Source organism: Lissotriton vulgaris, chromosome 12 (assembly GCF_964263255.1).
Source record: "Lissotriton vulgaris chromosome 12, aLisVul1.2, whole genome shotgun sequence".
Taxonomy (NCBI): Eukaryota; Metazoa; Chordata; class Amphibia; order Caudata; family Salamandridae; genus Lissotriton; species Lissotriton vulgaris.
This window is the reverse complement of record NC_141700.1, coordinates 64,029,985-64,051,369: the sequence shown is the minus strand read 5'-3', so window position 1 is coordinate 64,051,369 and position 21,385 is coordinate 64,029,985. Positions and strand designations below refer to the sequence as shown.

The 21,385-nt window shown below is 51.5% G+C and overlaps 1 protein-coding gene across 6 annotated transcripts in view; it reads left to right on the top strand.

The window, feature by feature from the left end:
• Positions 1–21,385, top strand: part of NFIC (nuclear factor I C) — a 407,618-nt gene that overhangs the window by 338,841 nt on the left and 47,392 nt on the right. For all 6 annotated transcript variants that reach the window (XM_086947141.1, XM_086947137.1, XM_086947138.1 and 3 more), the window contains 2 exons: positions 529–650; positions 19,046–19,177. In XM_086947141.1, coding sequence (XP_086803267.1) covers positions 529–650; positions 19,046–19,177 — 254 coding nt within the window. The remainder of the gene's footprint in view (positions 1–528; positions 651–19,045; positions 19,178–21,385) is intronic.

Genomic DNA, 21,385 nt, shown 5'->3' with positions numbered 1-21,385 from the left:
TCTGGTGGTTTCCAGTCTCTGATGTTCTCTACCGTGTAATTGTGACTGTTGTGGACTTATGGTTTTCAGTTGCTGCTTTTTTCTACTGTAACTTTGTCAGTTATTGTCTTGTGGTTCCTGAAAGCTGCTGAACTGTGTAGTTCAATTCTGAATCTTCTTGTTTTTTGGTTCCATGTATTTGCTGTGCTCTGCAGTGTAGTTACAACTGTTATTGTATGATTGATGTGGGATTATAAACCATGACAGCTGTTATTTTCTGGTGTTCAATTTTGACAGCAGTTATTTTGTGGTTCCTGGTATCTGCTTTTTTCTGCAGTGTCATTTTGACTGTTCTCAATCCTGAGTACTATTGTCGTGTGATGAGTTACTCTGACCATTGTTGACTTGAGACCCCGGTGCTTTGTCCTATAATATTGGTGGTTGCAAGCGTGTTGTTCCCCACAGGTGTTGTTTGAGTGTTTCATTTAGTCCATTTCTTAGCTTGCTCGATGTGATTCTGATTGGTTGAACTTGTTTGTTGTCTTTCAGGAGTAAACGACACAAGTCCGGCTCCATGGAAGACGACATTGACACGAGTCCGGGTGGTGAATACTACACCTCCCCCAGCTCTCCCACAAGCAGTCGAAACTGGACCGAGGACATGGAGGGAGGTACGTACAACTGTACAACTGGGGCGGTGAGGGCACTTCCGGGTCACCTAGGCAGGAAGTCTTTTGAGGAGGAAGCTGACTTCCTCCCATGAAGTTTTTTGTTTTTTTAAGTTTTATAAGGCGCTAGCCTGACCCGTAGGTATGGAAGTGCTTTACATAAACACTGTAAAAACAGAAGGAAAGTGCATTACACAGTAGGAAGGCAGTAAGGAAGGAAAACAGAGATAAAAATATACAACATGAGAAATAAGTAAACACTATTTGTTTGGAGATTAAAGCTCAAAAGTATATATATATATATATATATATAGCTGTTGGGATAAAGGCGGTGCAGTAAACGCAACATGCAAGTGTGAGTAAAATACCCAGGCAAATTATTGGAACCAACTAGCACATGAAAAGTGGCTCAATCCACATTAAAGAAATGATAATACACTATTGCTTGTACATATAAAGATACAAATTTAATAACATGATATTCAGTAAAATTGGTACATAATTATACTCAAAAGATAAAAAGATTTATAACATTTTAACATATGCATATCTTCAATCATATAAATAATTCATTAGTATAAAAAATTATTAGATGGTTTCCTGTTTCATGTCATGAAACAGGAACCAGGGGTGCCTGGCTTCCACCTTCGCCGGTGCGCCTTGTGAACATTGTAGAGGACTCATGCTCTCACGTAGCCCTGCGCTTGGGTGTCTATTGTTAATAATTTCTAGGCACTCTCTCTTTTACCTCTAAGCCTTTCACTTTTTATTTTCATTTTATTCCTTTTTATTTTTTTATTTTACAGAGTTTTATAAAGCGCGAACTTAACCCCAATCGGGTATCGGAGCGCTTTACATAGCACCAGTTGCATTACATGAGGACACAAATGTGTGTGTAACTTGTGTGTGTAAGCCGTATAGGACATGGTTGAACTGCTGTCCTCCTGCCACGACAGGCCCGTCAGGAGGTCCCCATTATCCCTGCTGCCTCCATGACGTGTTTTAAGGGTATCGCTGCCGGGGGACCCTCACGTGCCCGTAGAAAGGGCCTGTTTTTTAATAACATGATAAAGTTGTCAGCCGTGGCCGGTATTGAGAGTACCTGCCGGCCGGTGATGTGGGGAGGGGGAGGGGCAGGGTGGGGGGTAGTAATGTATGGATTACGGACCTTAACAGGTAAGTAAACATATAAAGAAATAAAACGAATTTTGTTGTGCACACTGCATCGCATTTGGTGATGCAGTGCACGCGACGAAATTCGTTTTATTTATTTATATTATATTTATATTATATTTATATTATATTTATTTATTCGGATGTGTACGGTCGCTCCCGGTGGTACCAGATTTGGGCTGCGTGACTTGGCAATCACTGCTTTGCTGATGGGGTGTGATGTGAAGGTTGAGGCAACATATCACACACACACTCGTCATGGCTCCCCTCTCACCGCTAGGGCCAGGATATCTTGTCTTCTGAGCAGACCTGTCTGGTGTTACGCCACATACAGCTTGGTAAGACCTCTTAAGATAGGTCGTCAAGAGGGGTCGGCTCTCACACACGGGCTTGTGTGGTCACTCTTTCAGTAAGCTCTCCAGACACCCTCACACACACTGTTCCTCTCTGACGCCTGTGACTGTAAGCTCTGCTGGGCTCTCTCTCCCTCACACACTCTGGGCCTGTCTGGATTCTGACTGTAAGCCCTGGGAGGGGGCGTCACAGAAACTGGGCCTGTATCACTTCTGTGACTGTGACCTCTGGGAGGGGACCAGCCTCACACACACTGGGCCTGTAGGACTTCTCTGGCTGCAAGCTCTGGTTAGGGGGTCTCCCTCTCACGCACTCTGGGCCTGTGTGTCTTCTGTGACTGTCAGTTCTGGGTAGGGGGGGTCTCCCTCTCACGCACTCCGGGCCTGTGTGTCTTCTGTGATTGTCAGCTCTAGGAGGGGGTTCCCTCACGCACTCTGGGCCTGTGTGTCTTCTCTGACTGTCAGCTCTATGAGTGGGTTCCCTCACGCACTCTGGGCCAGTGTGTCTTCTGCGACTGTCAGCTCTATGAGGGGGTTCCCTCACGCACTCTGGGCCTGTGTGTCTTCTGTGATTGTCAGCTCTGGGCAGGGGGTCTCCCTCTCACGCACTCTGGGCCTGTGTGTCTTCTGTGATTGTCAGCTCTGGGAGGGGGTTCCCTCACACACTCTGGCCCTGTGTGTCTTCTGTGATTGTCAGGTCTGGGCAGGGGGGTCTCCCTCTCACGCACTCTGGGCCTGTGTGTCTTCTGTGACTGTCAGCTCTATGAGTGGGTTCCCTCACACACTCTGGGCCAGTGTGTCTTCTGTGACTGTCAGCTCTATGAGGGGGTTCCCTCACGCACTCTGGGCCTGTGTGTCTTCTGTGATTGTTAGCTCTGGGTAGGGGGTCTCCCTCTCACGCACTCTTGGCCTGTGTGTCTTCTGTGATTGCCAGCTCTGGATAGGGGGGTCTCCCTCTCACGCACTCTGGGCCTGTGTGTCTTCTGTGATTGTCAGCTCTAGGAGGGGGTTCCCTCACGCACTCTGGCCCTGTGTGTCATCTGTGATTGTCAGCTCTGGGCAGGGGGGTCTCCCTCTCACGCACTCTGGGCCTGTGTGTCTTCTGTGATTGTCAGCTCTAGGAGGGGGCTCACTGACGCACTCTGGGCCTGTGTGTCTTCTGTGACTGTCAGTTCTGGGTAGGGGGGGTCTTCCTCTCACGCACTCTGGGCCTGTGTGTCTTCTCTGACTGTCAGCTCTAGGAGGGGGTTCCCTCACGCACTCTGGGCCTGTGTGTCTTCTGTGATTGTCAGTTCTATGAGGGGGTCCCTCACGCACTCTGGGCCTGTAGGACTTCTCTGGCTGCAAGCTCTGGGCAGGGGGGTCTCCCTCTCACGCACTCTGGGCCTGTGTGTCTTCTGTGATTGTCAGCTCTAGGAGGGGGCTCCCTCACACACTCTGGGCCTGTGTGTCATCTGTGACTGTCAGTTCTGGGTAGAGGGGGTCTCCCTCTCACGCACTCTGGGCCTGTGTGTCTTCTGTGATTGTCAGCTCTAGGAGGGGGCTCCCTCACACACTCTGGGCCTGTGTGTCATCTGTGACTGTCGGTTCTGGGTAGGGGGGGTCTCCCTCTCACGCACTCTGGGCCTGTGTGTCTTCTGTGATTGTCAGCTCTAGGAGGGGGCTCCCTCACACACTCTGGGCCTGTGTGTCTTCTGTGACTGTCAGCTCTGGGAGGGGGGGTCTCCCTCTCACGCACTCTGGGCCTGTGTATCTTCTGTGATTGGATATCAAAAAGAGACTAGCTAGAGATAGGGTTAATCTGACATTAACATTATTAATTACATAGCGACTCAGTATCGTTTTGCCAAGTGGCAGTGGCACCTGTTGGGTGTCATTAGAAAGCCCTCACCCACCAACCTAGTTGGTGGCATGCTTCATCATCGGGCCCACCCAGTGACACCTAGCGTGTCCCGGGTGTGCTTCGACGCCTGATTACAGCGGAGCAGGTATGTCACTGTGTGTGCGGTGTAGGGTGTTTAGGTATGTGAAGTTAAAACGGCTTGGCGGATGGTCCCTGGGGTGAGGATACTTTATTAAAAGGGCCTCCGTCAGCGGTTAAAAAATAAGGCTGTGGGACGTTAGAGGCGGGTTACGACCTCCTACGTCCTTAGAGTGTCAACATGTTTCAGCCAGTGCCTTATACTAATCTGGCTTTCTTCAGGACAATAAAATATGTGTGGGTTAAAATAGGGGTTGTGTAGTGTAGTCTATGTGTCTACACGCCCTAAAGTGTATCTAACTGTGAGAGGGGGGATTCCCTTCTCAAGATCACGCTTTCAAGGCTTGTTTTGGCTCCAAGGTTATTGAAGTGGCAAAAGTGTGGCCAGGATTTCTGGCCAGCATCAGCGTGGGACCTGTTGTGCCTCCTTCGCAGAACCGGTCAGCTATCTTCTGTGATTGCCAGCTCTAGGAGGGGGTTCCCTCACGCACTCTCGGCCTGTGTGTCTTCTGTGACTGTCAGCTCTGGGAGGGGGTTCCCTCACGCACTCTGGGCCTGTGTGTCTTCTATGGTTGTCAGCTCTGGGAGGGGGTTCCCTCACGCACTCTGGGCCTGTGTGTCTTCTATGATTGTCAGCTCTGGGAGGGGGTTCCCTCACGCACTCTGGGCCTGTGTGTCTTCTGTGACTGTCAGCTCTAGGAGGGTGTTCCCTCACGCACTCTGGGCCTGTGTGTCTTCTATGATTGTCAGCTCTGGGAGGGGGTTCCCTCACGCACTCTGGGCCTGTGTGTCTTTAATGATTGTCAGCTCTGGGAGGGGGTTCCCTCACGCACTCTGGGCCTGTGTGTCTTCTGTGACTGTCAGCTCTGGGAGGGGGTTCCCTCACGCACTCTGGGCCTGTGTGTCTTCTATGATTGTCAGCTCTGGGAGGGGGTTCCCTCACGCACTCTGGGCCTGTGTGTCTTCTATGATTGTCAGCTCTGGGAGGGGGTTCCCTCACGCACTCTGGGCCTGTGTGTCTTCTATGATTGTCAGCTCTGGGAGGGGGTTCCCTCACGCACTCTGGGCCTGTGTGTCTTCTGTGACTGTCAGCTCTAGGAGGGTGTTCCCTCACGCACTCTGGGCCTGTGTGTCTTCTATGATTGTCAGCTCTGGGAGGGGGTTCCCTCACGCACTCTGGGCCTGTGTGTCTTTAATGATTGTCAGCTCTGGGAGGGGGTTCCCACACGCACTCTGGGCCTGCGTGTCTTCTGTGACTGTCAGCTCTGGGAGGGGGTTCCCTCACGCACTCTGGGCCTGTGTGTCTTCTATGATTGTCAGCTCTGGGAGGGGGTTCCCTCACGCACTCTGGGCCTGTGTGTCTTCTGTGACTGTCAGCTCGGGGGCGTGGGGGGGGGGGGGGAGGGGGTTCCTTCACACACACTGGGCCGGTATATTATGATATAAGGCCGAAAGACTTCTACTGATGACGCGTGTTTGGGTAATGCAAAGAATACACGTGTCTATCACAATATCTGCATTAACTCTTTCGGTTCTGGTACAGGTGTTTTTCCCCCCTTTCCATTAACCCCTTCCCCTCCCCGGCCCGCCGCATCCCGCAGCTGCCGGCCGATCTTGGAGAAAAGCGTCCTTTTAACTTGTTCTTGCCTTTCTCTTCCTGTCTAGACAGCCCTAATTAGCTCTTCATTAAGGCCCAAAAAGTCGTGGGGAGGGCCGCCGACTCTTTAGGCTAATTAAGTCGTGGTTTCCCCCGCCTTGGCAGGCTGGGTAGGGCTGAGCCGGGTGGGGGTCGGCATTGGGAGGGGAGGGGTGCTACCCCCCTTCTCCATTTCCCTCTAATCTCCTTTCTCGTATAAATTCCTTTAGTTTTCCCCTTTTGTCGTGCAAATTAATCTCTCCTTGACACCCCCTCCCCTCCCAATCAAACGCTCAGTCTAAATACAAAAGTTAATTATTTTGTTTCAAGGGATGGGGGTGGGGCGGGGGAGAGGGGCAGTTTTGGCCTTGAGAGGGCGTGTGAGCGGGCACTTATTATAGTTAACTGACTGAACCGTGGAGGGGCCTGGTGGCGGGAGGGGGGACGTTTAACAGAGCTCTGGGGGTTCCAGATTCATTCCTAGGTAGCTCTTTCAGTTCAGGTGTCTTTTCTTTGCATTCTGGGAATAGTAGTTATTTTGTTTCATTATAAAATCAGAACTACCGCCAAGCAAAACAAACACCTGGCCATGATTGTATTGTATTGTAATTGCATTTATATGGCGCGCGCTGCCCCTGACGAGGCGTCAAAGCGCTTTTTCGGCGAGTAGCACGCTACTCCAGAGCCCAAGAAGTATTAGTGTTGAATTAGTATAATGAAAGATGAAAGTAATTTGAGCGGTGGATAGGTTAGTCAGTTATTTGGATTGAGAAGGATAGCGGAGGGATAGGGATAGCGGAGGGATAGAAGAGGGAACAAGGTTTGCATTTATATAGCGCTTATTACCCCTAATGGGGTGTTGAATCGCTGTTTTTGGCAAGTAGCACACCACTCCGGAACCCATAAAGGATTAGTGGTGAATTAGTATAGTGAAATATGAAAGTAATTTGAGTGGCGGGTATGAGTCGGTTATTTGGATTGAGAAGGGAAGCAGAGGGATAGAAAAGGGACAGAGGTTTGCATATATATATATATATATATATATATATATATATATATATATATATATATATATATATGTATAGAGAGAGAGAGAGAGAGAGAGAGAGAGAGAGAGAGAGAGAGAGAGAGAGAGAGAGAGAGAGAGAGAGAATTTGTTCCCCCTGATGGGCTGTTGAAGTGCTTTTTTGGCATGTAGCACACTATTCCGGAACCCATAAAGGTTTATTGGTGAGTTGGTAATAAGCTACTCGCAAAGCAAACTGGGAAACTTGAGAGCTCTTGTTTAATTAAATGTCAAAGATTGATTAACTAATTGATTATCGTTGTTATTAAATGCGGACCATAACGGTTGGATGTTTGAGTGCGCTACAATTGAGAAACAAAATAAGATTTTTTATATGTTAGCAAATATGGACTACAAATGGAAATTCCAGCGTGGACACGTCAGGTGTACGTCAAAGCGCTTTACAGCGGGTAGAGGATATGAGCTTTATGGGAGGCGCAGAAATATGAAAAATAGAATTATTTACCCCTTTAATAGGAGGCACCCAGTTCGATGGACTCTTTTTTATGTTGAGATATTCAGACAAAAATCGAGCAGCATTCACTGTAGGATAATTTTAAAGGAAGCTGTCTATAGGGTCGATACAAATGTGCGATGATGGCTGGCCTGAACCAGATATAATAGCGTAATATTCAGGGTTCAATGGGCTCCTCAGGGATCTGGGCCCTGGTGCCACTGCACCTGTGGCGCCGGTGGTACCTGCCTCCTTGCTGATGGCACTTACCAAATATAATACAGCAATATTCAGGGTTCTATGCCCCCCTCAGGGATCTGGGCCCGGTGCCACTGCACCTGTGGTACCCGTGCTCCGACTGATGGCACTTACCAGGTATAATACAGCAATATTCAGAGTTCAATCCCCCCTTTGGGAGCCTGGGCCCCGGTGACACTGCACCTGATGCACCCATGCTCCGACTGACCGAGTATAAGGCAATTCCCTGTCGCTCCCCACCCTTTAGAGACACAGGTGAGGGGGGAGAGTTAAGGGCCATGGGCCCTGCATATTAATAAAACCCGATCAATGGGTGCCACTGTTCCCTGGTCACCCAGAGACAGTTTATTGTCACAGGAAAGATGCCCATGGCACCAGGCATGCCACTGGGCAGGAAGGGTGCGCGTGTCACGTGGCCTGGTAGGGAAACCATGCCACTGGGCAGGAAGGGTGCGCGTGTCACGTGGCCTGCTAGGGAAACCATGCCACTGGGCAGGAAGGGTGCCTGTGTCACGTGGCCTGCTAGGGAACCCATGCCACTGGGCAGGAAGGGTGCCTGTGTTGCGTGGCCTGCTAGGGAACCCATGCCACTGGGCAGGAAGGGTGCCTGTGTTGCGTGGCCTGCTAGGGAACCCATGCCACTGGGCAGGAAGGGTGCGCATGTCACGTGGCCTGCTAGGGAAACCATGCCACTGGGCAGGAAGGGTGCGCGTGTCACGTGGCCTGCTAAGGAAACCATGCCACTGGGCAGGAAGGGTGCCTGTGTCACGTGGCCTGCTAGGGAACCCATGCCACTGGGCAGGAAGGGTGCCTGTGTTGCGTGGCCTGCTAGGGAACCCATGCCACTGGGCAGGAAGGGTGCCTGTGTTGCGAGGCCTGCTAGGGAACCCATGCCACTGGGCAGGAAGGGTGCGCGTGTCACGTGGCCTACTAGGGAAACCATGCCACTGGGCAGGAAGGGTGCACGTGTCACGTGGCCTGCTAGGGAAACCATGCCACTGGGCAGGAAGGGTGCCTGTGTCACGTGGCCTGCTAGGGAACCCATGCCACTGGGCAGGAAGGGTGCCTGTGTCACGTGGCCTGCTAGGGAACCCATGCCACTGGGCAGGAAGGGTGCGCGTGTCACGTGGCCTGCTAGGGAAACCATGCCACTGGGCAGGAAGGGTGCCTGTGTCACGTGGCCTGCTAGGGAACCCATGCCACTGGGCAGGAAGGGTGCGCGTGTCACGTGGCCTGCCAGGGAAACCATGCCACTGGGCAGGAAGGGTGCGCGTGTCACGTGGCCTGCTAGGGAAATCATGCCACTGGAAGGTAAAGGAAGCTGTCTATAGGGTCGATACAAATGTGCGATGATGGCTGGCCTGAACCAGATATAATAGCGTAATATTCAGGGTTCAATGGGCTCCTCAGGGATCTGGGCCCTGGTGCCACTGCACCTGTGGCGCCGGTGGTACCTGCCTCCTTGCTGATGGCACTTACCAAATATAATACAGCAATATTCAGGGTTCTATGCCCCCCTCAGGGATCTGGGCCCGGTGCCACTGCACCTGTGGTACCCGTGCTCCGACTGATGGCACTTACCAGGTATAATACAGCAATATTCAGAGTTCAATCCCCCCTTTGGGAGCCTGGGCCCCGGTGACACTGCACCTGATGCACCCATGCTCCGACTGACCGAGTATAAGGCAATTCCCTGTCGCTCCCCACCCTTTAGAGACACAGGTGAGGGGGGAGAGTTAAGGGCCATGGGCCCTGCATATTAATAAAACCCGATCAATGGGTGCCACTGTTCCCTGGTCACCCAGAGACAGTTTATTGTCACAGGAAAGATGCCCATGGCACCAGGCATGCCACTGGGCAGGAAGGGTGCGCGTGTCACGTGGCCTGGTAGGGAAACCATGCCACTGGGCAGGAAGGGTGCGCGTGTCACGTGGCCTGCTAGGGAAACCATGCCACTGGGCAGGAAGGGTGCCTGTGTCACGTGGCCTGCTAGGGAACCCATGCCACTGGGCAGGAAGGGTGCCTGTGTTGCGTGGCCTGCTAGGGAACCCATGCCACTGGGCAGGAAGGGTGCCTGTGTTGCGTGGCCTGCTAGGGAACCCATGCCACTGGGCAGGAAGGGTGCGCATGTCACGTGGCCTGCTAGGGAAACCATGCCACTGGGCAGGAAGGGTGCGCGTGTCACGTGGCCTGCTAAGGAAACCATGCCACTGGGCAGGAAGGGTGCCTGTGTCACGTGGCCTGCTAGGGAACCCATGCCACTGGGCAGGAAGGGTGCCTGTGTTGCGTGGCCTGCTAGGGAACCCATGCCACTGGGCAGGAAGGGTGCCTGTGTTGCGAGGCCTGCTAGGGAACCCATGCCACTGGGCAGGAAGGGTGCGCGTGTCACGTGGCCTACTAGGGAAACCATGCCACTGGGCAGGAAGGGTGCACGTGTCACGTGGCCTGCTAGGGAAACCATGCCACTGGGCAGGAAGGGTGCCTGTGTCACGTGGCCTGCTAGGGAACCCATGCCACTGGGCAGGAAGGGTGCCTGTGTCACGTGGCCTGCTAGGGAACCCATGCCACTGGGCAGGAAGGGTGCGCGTGTCACGTGGCCTGCTAGGGAAACCATGCCACTGGGCAGGAAGGGTGCCTGTGTCACGTGGCCTGCTAGGGAACCCATGCCACTGGGCAGGAAGGGTGCGCGTGTCACGTGGCCTGCCAGGGAAACCATGCCACTGGGCAGGAAGGGTGCGCGTGTCACGTGGCCTGCTAGGGAAATCATGCCACTGGGCAGGAAGGGTGCGCGTGTCACGTGGCCTGCTATGGAAACCATGCCACTGGGCAGGAAGGGTGCGCGTGTCACGTGGCCTGCTAGGGAACCCATGCCACTGGGCAGGATGGGTGCGCGTGTCACGTGGCCTGCTAGGGAAACCATGCCACTGGGCAGGAAGGGTGCGCGTGTCTCGTGGCCTGCTAGGGAAACCATGCCACTGGGCAGGAAGGGTGCCTGTGTCACGTGGCCTGCTAGGGAACCCATGCCACTGGGCAGGAAGGGTGCCTGTGTCACGTGGCCTGCTAGGGAACCCATGCCACTGGGCAGGAAGGGTGCCTGTGTTGCGTGGCCTGCTAGGGAACCCATGCCACTGGGCAGGAAGGGTGCCTGTGTTGCGTGGCCTGCTAGGGAACCCATGCCATTGGGCAGGAAGGGTGCCTGTGTCGCGTGGCCTGCTAGGGAACCCATGCCACTGGGCAGGAAGGGTGCCTGTGTCGCGTGGCTTGCTAGGGAACCCATGCCACTGGGCAGGAAGGGTGCCTGTGTTGCGTGGCCTGCTAGGGAACCCATGCCACTGGGCAGGAAGGGTGCCTGTGTTGCGTGGCCTGCTAGGGAACCCATGCCACTGGGCAGGAAGGGTGCCTGTGTTGCGTGGCCTGCTAGGGAACCCATGCCACTGGGCAGGAAGGGTGCCTGTGTTGCGTGGCCTGCTAGGGAACCCATGCCACTGGGCAGGATGGGTGCGCGTGTCACGTGGCCTGCTAGGGAACCCATGCCAATGGGCAGGAAGGGTGCCTGTGTCGCGTGGCTTGCTAGGGAACCCATGCCACTGGGCAGGAAGGGTGCCTGTGTTGCGTGGCCTGCTAGGGAACCCATGCCACTGGGCAGGATGGGTGCGCGTGTCACGTGGCCTGCTAGGGAAACCATGCCAATGGGCAGGAAGGGTGCCTGTGTCGCGTGGCTTGCTAGGGAACCCATGCCACTGGGCAGGAAGGGTGCCTGTGTTGCGTGGCCTGCTAGGGAACCCATGCCACTGGGCAGGATGGGTGCCCGTGTCACGTGGCCTGCTAGGGAACCCATGCCACTGGGCAGGAAGGGTGCGCGTGTCACGTGGCCTGCTAGGGAAATAATGCCACTGGGCAGGAAGGGTGCGCGTGTCACGTGGCCCGCTAGGGAAATCATGCCACTGGGCAGGAAGGGTGCGCGTGTCACGTGGCCTGCTATGGAAACCATGCCACTGGGCAGGAAGGGTGCGCGTGTCACGTGGCCTGCTAGGGAAATCATGCCACTGGGCAGGAAGGGTGCGCGTGTCACGTGGCCTGCTAGGGAAATCATGCCACTGGGCAGGAAGGGTGCCCGTGTCACGTGGCCTGCTATGGAAACCATGCCACTGGGCAGGAAGGGTGCGCGTGTCACGTGGCCTGCTAGGGAACCCATGCCACTGGGCAGGATGGGTGCGCGTGTCACGTGGCCTGCTAGGGAAACCATGCCAATGGGCAGGAAGGGTGCCTGTGTCGCGTGGCCTGCTAGGGAACCCATGCCACTGGGCAGGAAGGGTGCCTGTGTTGCGTGGCCTGCTAGGGAACCCATGCCACTGGGCAGGAAGGGTGCCTGTGTCACGTGGCCTGCTAGGGAACCCATGCCACTGGGCAGGAAGGGTGCCTGTGTTGCGTGGCCTGCTAGGGAACCCATGCCACTGGGCAGGAAGGGTGCCTGTGTCGCGTGGCCTGCTAGGGAACCCACGCCACTGGGCAGGAAGGGTGCCCGTGTCACGTGGCAACTGCAGCAGGTGACTGACTCTCCCTTTTCTAATGGGGACAATGATACCAGGTGACGGCTGTCTTTGGGCATCGCAGGGCCGAGCTGGGTGCATCAGTGCTTGCCGACTGCCTCTAGTTTTGGTCGTCGCAGGCCCCCTTGGGAGACGATGACTCTGGCGACTGACTTGCCCTTTGGGCATCACAGGGCTTTACTGGGGGCATGGCTTTACCTGTGGGTACGAGCCATTCTGACTGGTGCAGCTGCTTCCCTCTAAACTTGTGTGAACTTTGACAAGTTCTGCTAATGCTTTGATCCAACGCTGGGAAGAGGGTGAGTTTTTGACAGTTCCTGCATTGTAATGTTCGATCTCTTTTGGGAAAAACTGGCTGCGTGATTTTAATGTCAGGAGAGACGGTGCTGTAAATCTTGGCCCCTGCAAAAAGAACAATTGATGGACAGAATACAGAACAATGTCTTACATTCACCCCAGTACAGAGATCTGGGCCTAAATCCATCGGTTTTTTGCTCGCCATGCCATTCCAGTTAGGACCCAGCCATATGCAAATCAGTCTTGACCCTGTGCCTCATGGGAACAGTCCAGCCCGAACTGGTCCCGACAAAAAGTCTAGATTGCAGAGGCCACCGGTTCTGTTCAGTCTGACGAGACTTTGAACGTCCGAAAGATTTCGAGGACGGGGGGGGGGGTTCTGGGACGTCCAAGAAAAAGCCATGAGCTGGTAAATCGAGTGCTGCTGTCTAAGGGGTGATGGGAGGGACCTTGCACGTCCGGTAGCGTCCCGAGAGCCACGGGCCCTGGTGCAAGGAAAATGGCCACTGTGACTGCTGCTGGGGTAGATATCTACAGCCCTTATCAGGTTCAATCGGCCCAGGTGCCACTGCACCTTCCGCACCAATGGTAGGTAGCTACATCCTTGCACACGACCCTCACTCAGTGAAGCCCAAAGCATCTTGGTGGAGAGTGACTGTGGGGGCGGGTTCACCATCCTGTCTCAAGGTCAGACTGCGGCTGGGCGGGTCAGGGGCAGTAAAAGTGCATACCTGGGGACCAGCACTTGGAGAGGTGGGGCGTGCTATTTGCCAAATTTATGAGATTTTGACACCTTTGCCAACTCCATAGATCGCCTAAATACCTTCCAAATTAAGCAGTTTATACGTGTGCTTAAATAAGCACTAGATAGCGCCCACAGAACTGACAAGTGGCCACGTTTTCTAAACATCAAAAAAATAAAAATAGCTGAAGGAAAATCCCACACACAATTGGATTCTTCATAGAAGAAAAATCTACAGTCATTTTTCTGTTTGTAGAAATAGCAGGAAAAATATCAGAAGGGACGCCCGCCCACTAAAATCACCTCCTTGTGCACGTCTCCGTGCGAGCAAGTGCGTGTGTGGCACGAGCGCTAAGGTGCGTGCGCCCGCCTGTGTGTGTGCGGACGCCATGTGTGCTCCCTGGCGCGGCTCCGGCTGCCTCTGCCAGGCGGGGCCGCTTTACAGCAGGACTGTTGACTCCCGTGGCGCGGGGCCAGCCCGGCTCACCTCGCATGCCCTGTGCTCCTCGGCACACGGCCCCTCGGCTTCCTCCTGCGTCCGACACCTCCACGTGCCAGAGCTGGTGCCAGGGCTGCTCCCGGGTCCACCCTGCCTGGCCCTGCCGCCGTGTCCCCTTCTCCAAGCTCCGGGGGTCCCCACTCCCCGCCCAGGGGCCTCCACCCTAGCTCACGCCTCGAACCCACTCACGCCCCTTGCTCCATCGGTCCATTATCGACAGGGCCTCTAAGACCCCACTCCCTGGAGTGCTCACCCGCTCCACCTCTGGCGAAGCTCGACCCTCCGTCACCCCCCCCCCCCCCCCCGCCCCTCACACACACACACACACACGCAGCTCTCCCTTAACGCTCGTTCACCTCCCCTCTCTCTTTCATCACTTCTCGCTTTCCCTCCCTCTATGTCATGTTGTGACTCCGCCCGGTCCATCTTTCTCGCACCCTCGACCCCTCCGTCTCACTCTTCTGTCTCCCCTCTCACGCCCTTGCCACTCTCGGGCTCCTCTGCACCCCTCTTTCTTACTCCTACATTAGCTCTCCTGCTTCCTCCTCTCTCCTCCTTCGCTCCCTTTGTGGTTGCCCCCCCTCCCTCCACCTGCTCTGTCTCCCCACTCCTCTGTAGTTTGTCCTTCCCCTCCTCCCGCTGTTCTACCCTCTCTACCCCCTCTCTCACCCCCTCCAGTCTTAGATGTTCCCTTCGTCCTCCAGCCCCCCCACACTTCTCGTTTTTTTCTCCCTCCATCTCTCTTCCTCCTCCGTCCCCCCCCCCCCCCCCCCCCCCGCCTTCCTTGCTTCATCATTTAATGCCTGAGAACAATGTGTGCTTTCAGCTGGACTCGTATCAAGAGGCTGCGTTCTCTCTACCTTGCACTGAAATAAAACACACGTCTGTCTCTTCCCTGACCCTCAGGGAGGGCTCTCTCCCTGTGGTTGTACATTTGTTTTCAGATGCTAAAAGCCATATCACCATCATCTGTGGCATGGTGTGTTTACTGCCCGCCTTTATCCCGACAGCTCACCATATATATACATATACTTTTGGGCTTTCATCCCCAAACAAATAGTGTTTACTTATTTTTCATGTTGTATTTTTTTATCTCTGTTTTGCTTCCTTACTGCCTTCCTACTATGTAATGCCATTTTATTCTGTTTTTACAGTGTGTATGTAAAGCGCTCTGATAGCTACAGGTCAAGCAAGTGCTATATAAAACATTGAAAAAAAAAAAACCTTATACTTTTTCACTTTTATCCTGTCTTTCTCCTAAACCCACAGAATGTCAGGCTGTGCAATTTGTTTTTCATAACGTTTTGACGTTTATTATTACAATCTTCAGGTCTCTCTGCATGCCAACCCTGTCCTCGTGTGCTGTCAGTGCACACCACTGCCCCCCTGTGCCTCAGGTGGTCTGAACCCCGAATGTCTGAATGCACCCCCCACCTGACAATCAGTATCAGTACTGAACAAACCACCACTTTCACCAACACCCCTGCACTGAAGGGTGTCACAACCAAATGAGATATCATGAATTATGCCTGGTACTAGGTGAACATTTTCTTGCAGGTGTGAATTGGTGAAATCTGTTTCCTTTTTGAGGGCTCGCCTACCAGGCAGCGGAAGCTGTCTGGTAGGTGAAAAGACCTGTTTCTTGCTTACAGTGGGCTTAGAGCCCACCTATTGCTTATCATGGGTTGGTTTTATCGTCAATCTCATTTGTTTGCTTTTTTTTCGTCAGCTTGTGTGGACTTTACTTCCTGTTCTTGTGTTTGTCCCACCCCCGGAGCATGAACTCTTCTCTGATGTTTTTTCACTGCTCGCTTTTCAAGTGCTATTTTTTTTTTTTTGGTTAAGCTCTCCATGAGAGTGTATGTGTTTTTCAGCTGAATCAATAGTGTCCAGTTCTTTCCCCTCCATGTTTCATATTGCCCTCTCTTGCTAATGTACTTCTCCACCACTCCCCTCCATGTTGTGTGCGCCCTTGTGTACTTCTCCCCACGTGTTGCTTTCTCGCCCATATACTTCCACTCAAAAGTTCTACTTTCTTCTCTTTCTCCTTATTGCTTTCACCAGCCCTCCGTATTGCTTTCCCCATCCACGCCCTCGGTTGGCTTCCAGCCATGGTTTTCCGTGTTGATTCTGTCCTCGTGTTGCTTCACCCCCAACCCCCATATTCTTCCTTCCCCATCAACACACTCAATGTTAATTCTCCACCCTTGCCCTTAAAAAAAACAAAAAAACAATTGTTTTATCTTTTATTTACTGATCCAACTTCGGTTGGTAAATAAAATGAAAAAAGGGGCCACGTCACACATGCTTGTTGCACATGCCTACAAAATGACGCAAGTGGACGCATCATAGTCCTTGTTTTTGTTTACTCTTTAGACCTACTGGGCTCTGTGGGGGATGCTGTGCACCTAGTAGCCAGTCAAAAAGGTCTAATCTCAGACACATCTTCCAGTTGATCGAGGACACCAATCAGAAATGCTGAAACAGCAGGATGTTCAGCAATTCTCAGTTTAAAATATTTTACTAAATTGTATCAGAGCCAAGGAAAACAACAGTTGAAATTGTGCAAATGTCCCTTGAAGGAGGGAATTGTTAGAACATTAAAATGGAATAATAACATTTTCCTAAGATGCATCTACCCAAATTAACCAAAAATATCAACAATTCATCGTCTTTGTTCATACCAAAGGGGATATGGTCCCAACCTGTGAATCCACTTTTAGTCAGTGATTTTATATCTACCGCAATCGTTGCCATTAAGGTGCCAAATTCGATTTGTGTTGTGGAAACACATTTGAAACATGTTGGTTTGCTGTTGATTTCCTAAAAGAAAGAGTGTTTGTTATCATAGGTGCCATATTATAAACAGATATTAGCATGCACTTATTTTTAAAGTGGCATATAATAAATTGGAGTACAAAATCTCAACCTGCACTTTTTAAACGTTTTGGTTATAATTCACCTTATATTGGGTCAAAAATTAAAGTTTGCAATATCACCCCACTTTAATGATTTGAGAGAAATTCTCTCTCAGAATTACTTTACTTAAGAAAGATGTATGAATCCTACACAACATTCTTCAAGCACACTAATCTTGTATATATAATGTATCGAACCATCTAGGCCACACGTATGGAGTCCAGTGCTGCCAGTGCCCAATGTCCTGTTGTTCCTTTTTAAAATAATGTTAATTTTGCCCCAATTCTGATCCCTTCATCAAATCCCTACCTTCACAAAAGCTGACCCTTATCGACATGTGGGTTTGTGCTAGATTAAGGCATGTCAAATGTCTCACCTGTGTTAGGCTGGCCTTTAGCTGCATCTAAAACCCTCTCAAATAACTATGGGGCATATGATTTGTGCGCTCACATTCTTCACGTTAGTCCTACAGTCTCAGCCAGTAAGAAGCAGAAATGACTCTTTGTGGACACGGCTTCTGTCCACTCTAATGTCAGTCATTCAAACCCCCCAATCTGACCCTCCTTGATGTCACTTCCTCTGACGTGGACACGCCCTGCAGCCATATCTTGCATAGGCCTATCTATAAATGGCCAGTTTTTGTGGCACTCTTGGTTCCTGCACTTGTCAATTTTCTCCATTCTCTGAGTCTGTATGGATTAGGAGAAGAGGACACTGGGCAATCAATTGATTTTCCGAGGAACACCCAATGTGCTCACATGGAGAGGCCAGGATTCGAATGCCAGTCCACAAAATCTGTAGTCAAGAGTTTGGCCTCTCGACCATGTTTGTTATAGTCGCTTGCTTTTCTCCCTCTCGCCCACCCTTGTAATTAATTCTTCCACTACCTGCCATTAATCCCCTCCACGGATGTATGACGATACAACGCGTACCGTTACAACGCGTACCTTTACGACACATGTTTACAACGCAAGTCGTTACAACGACTTGCGTTGGGGGGGGCGCTGGATAGTGAATAGTTTAATTTACTATTCCAACTCCAGTCCCCGTGGATAGTAGGGAAGGTGTTGGATAGTAAATTAAACTATCCTCTATCCTAGACCGCCCTCCAGCGAAAGTCGTTGTAACGACTTTCGTTGTAAATCCTGCGTTGTAACGGTACCGAGTTGTAACGGTTCCATTGTAAAGGATGTTTCCCCCCTCCACCCCCCAAAAGCTTATGTCTTTTCCTTCTTTATTCATTAGGAAACCCCTCAATTTCTACTTGATGCATTAATTTCACAGTGCCCAACCACCCTCTTGCCAGGCATACCTGTCCACAAGTCACACGGGCCACCTCACCCAGTCTCTCTTTACCAGAAGCTCCATGCCCTCTGGGACTCGAAGAGCCATACTTCTAGTGCAAAAAAAGTGAAATTAAAAGTGACTTAATTCAAAGTGTAGCTAGCTAAATATTCTGCAATATTCACAAGGCATTAGAATCTTGGAATAGAACTCGCCTGATCATTGGTGACCCCTGAACTACCCAGCACGACGCTCATTGGCTGAAATAAGCCTTTAGCTCTTCAGAACATGGGACCTTGATATGTGGTATGGCTGAGCCTAGATGTCTCCTCTCCCCACTCCTACGTCCTCAGGAGCGAAGGTGTCCAACGTAGGTCCAGCAAGCACGACTCCATGCCAGGTTTTCTAAACAGCTGTGCACTGTAAATGAGTTCTGTTTATGTTCCCTGTATGCATTTGTATCCTATTTGGTTATCCTGAAAATGTGGCATGCCTCGTGCCCTCAAACACCAACGTTGGACATCTCTGATGAGAGTGCATGCCTAATCTCACTCATGGTATAACTTTCAACTCTCTAAGCACAGTAACTCTGGAGTGCGGCCTAGTCCTGCAGATCTTGCTGCCTCTTGGGCTGTGATCTGCACCGGGTCTTGACCTGTTGTAACTTCCCGATAGGACTTCCTTTGTTTCCTGGTTTTACCCTCTTGTACAAGTATTGTAGCCCTGCTTTAATTCCTTGCATGTGCACCAGTGTCGGTGAAGTATGTTGATGCCCCCTTGGGTGTTAGGTATGCATACTTTGTAAGTTGGCTGATGATTCTGAAAACTTCTGCTACTGTGGAGTATTCTGCCCCAACCCAACCTCCACCAACCATCTGGTCACGTCCCCCTTCCCCCTTCCTGCTCTTTCCTGTTGTTCCTGTGCTTGGACGCCATGAAGGATGAGGCCTCTCCTGTCCTCTAGATGTGTCCATGCATAGTTTGGTGTCATGGACTGTGTTGTATTGTGCTGATGTCTATGTTGAGGTGCTGTGCTGTCCTCACTGTGCTGACGGAGGACTCTGCCCCACCCTGTAAGTGAGACGACCTCTTATCTACTTTCCACAGCCTCTGGGAGGGCTGGAGAGATGTTGGCTTGCTCAGAGACACCCTAACTCATGCCCTCTTTGTCTGTCCCCCCTTTTAGGGATCTCGCCTACCGTGGTGAAGAAGAGTGAAATGGACAAGTCGCCGTTTCACAGCCCGTCGCCCCAGGATTCCTCATCCCGGCTCTCCAGCTTCACCCAGCATCACCGGCCCGTCATCGCGGTGCACAGCGGTGAGATTCCCCGTCAGGCGCTCTGGTGGAGGGTGGAGGTGGCTGCCTGTTCAAGCGCCTTGAGGCATATAACAAATTCCATTTGCACCTAAGTCTTTGGTTCTGACTCAAGATTCTCCTCCCATGTTGGGCTTTGTAGTCAGCCTGGTGTGTACTGAGTTGGCAGTCTTAGGTCAGTTCCCTCTGGTTAAGTAGGTTTTTCTCTTAAAACAGCCAATGTCTCCTATTGCTTTGGGATCACGTTGAGCAGAGAAGCTCAGCTTTGGTGCTGTATTTGGTACTAAAAACCCTCAAACCCATCAGGGCACTAACCACACCAGCTTGCACCCAACATGATGAAAATGGCACTGTTCTGTGGGCCTCAGTCAGCAGCAGTTTATAGCTCCTTCCTAAATGCCCACAATTTCTCAAGCGCTATAATACTTCCATGTGTGGAATCAATTTGTCAAACACTTGTGTCACTTACCCACTTCTGTCTCCTTCTGTCTCCTTTTCTCCTTCTCGCTCTCTACTCCTTTCCTTCATCTCCCATCTTCCACCATTTCTATAATTCTTTCTGTCACACCATGACTTTATTTCTTTCTTTTTGAAAGAGAAAATGAGGTCTAGTGACTAAATTGTTAGCTGTGGAGCCAGAAAACGAGTACTCTGTTCCTGGCATCCAACCCTGACCAAACTGTTTGATTTTGTGCAAATCCTTTCTCTCCATTTGCACCACCCTCCCTAGCATTACTGGAAACACTTAGAGATTGGTTCACTTTACATATGTGGGTTATAGTTCCAAAATGTTGTTTTCATTTCCTATTCATTTTTTAGCTCTCCCCCTTCTCTTCTTCCTTCCGCCCTCGCTCACTTTTCCTCCTTCCTCTGTCTCAAGGTCCTATATGTTTTCCTCCTCATTTTGTGACGTTCCTAGTCAGGCTCCTCATTGACTGTATAATCTCTGCCATTCTCACCACTCACCTAAGAAAGAAGGGTGCTGTTTTCAGTATCTTTATCATTAACCCCTTCGCCGCGGGGCTAATTCCCCCGCTTCGCAGGGGGGATGGGGGCCACGCACGGCGCCACGGTGCTGATGACGAGCCCAGGCTCGTCCTGCAGCACGGTGCTCGTGTGCTGGTGACGAGCCTGGGCTCGTCATGAGCCCGCCTGCGCAATGGTACGCTCAGCACAGCGGGGGAATTATCCCCGCGTGTGAGCGTTCCACGGTTCATGACGAGCCCAGGCTCGTCACCAGCACACGAGCACCGTGCTGCATGACGAGCCTGGGCTCGTCATCAGCACTGAAGTGGTTAAGTACAGAACCTTTGATGGTATTCCCTTGAGTCCTGTCTGGGTCGCCACAGAGCTTGATCATTTTCAGGACTGAGCCTTCCCCTATTCGCTGCCCTAGATTCACTCACATAGGCTAAGCCTTTCTTGCTTAAAGACAACATTATTCAGAAAATTCTACAGTGTGCTGTAACTCTCAGGTGCTTTGGTCCTGATGAAGGCTCTGAAGGGGCTGATTTGGAGTCTGTCGGGCGGAGGATACCCCCATGGGGACAATGGCGGACATTGCCCCTGCCAACCCAAGGGACCGCCACCCACTTAATCTAGACTTGTTCGCCAAATTAGCGGATAACTCTAAACATTGCCCGAAACCGCCATGACTGTGGTTCCTGTCAATGTTGTAAAAGTTTGATTCTGTGAAACATGAGTTCCACCCGTCAAACTTTTACAAAGTTTTTCATTTGAAAAATGAATGAGCTCATTACAATTCATGATACATGTATCAAACCAAATAGTGAAGAGTATCCTTACATGTGTTGAACACAAGCAGCGGGATATAAAACATTGACTCCAGTGTTAGTATTTTTTCTGTGTTTACACAAGCTTCTATATTTAGCATGTGATATCCTCCCCCCCTTATTGAAATTGCATTATATCCTATGGCACTTGTAATAAGTTGGACAGGATCTCAAATTGTGATAGGGTAACTTATCGGCCAATCTCTAAACCAGGCCCTGTGTTTTTCTGGCTCTTTTCAAATGGAACCGTACAAATTGTTTGAAATGACCAAGGGAGGCCATCGAGCAGTTTATGGCTCCCTAGTCAAATTCATGGTGCGGGGTGTGTTGGTCGTTCACGAGGGTGGGCGCACTGCCCCGTGGTTCCTGCTAAAAGTGTGCTAAAAATGTCAAGTTAAGCAACTTACCCCAGTGTTAA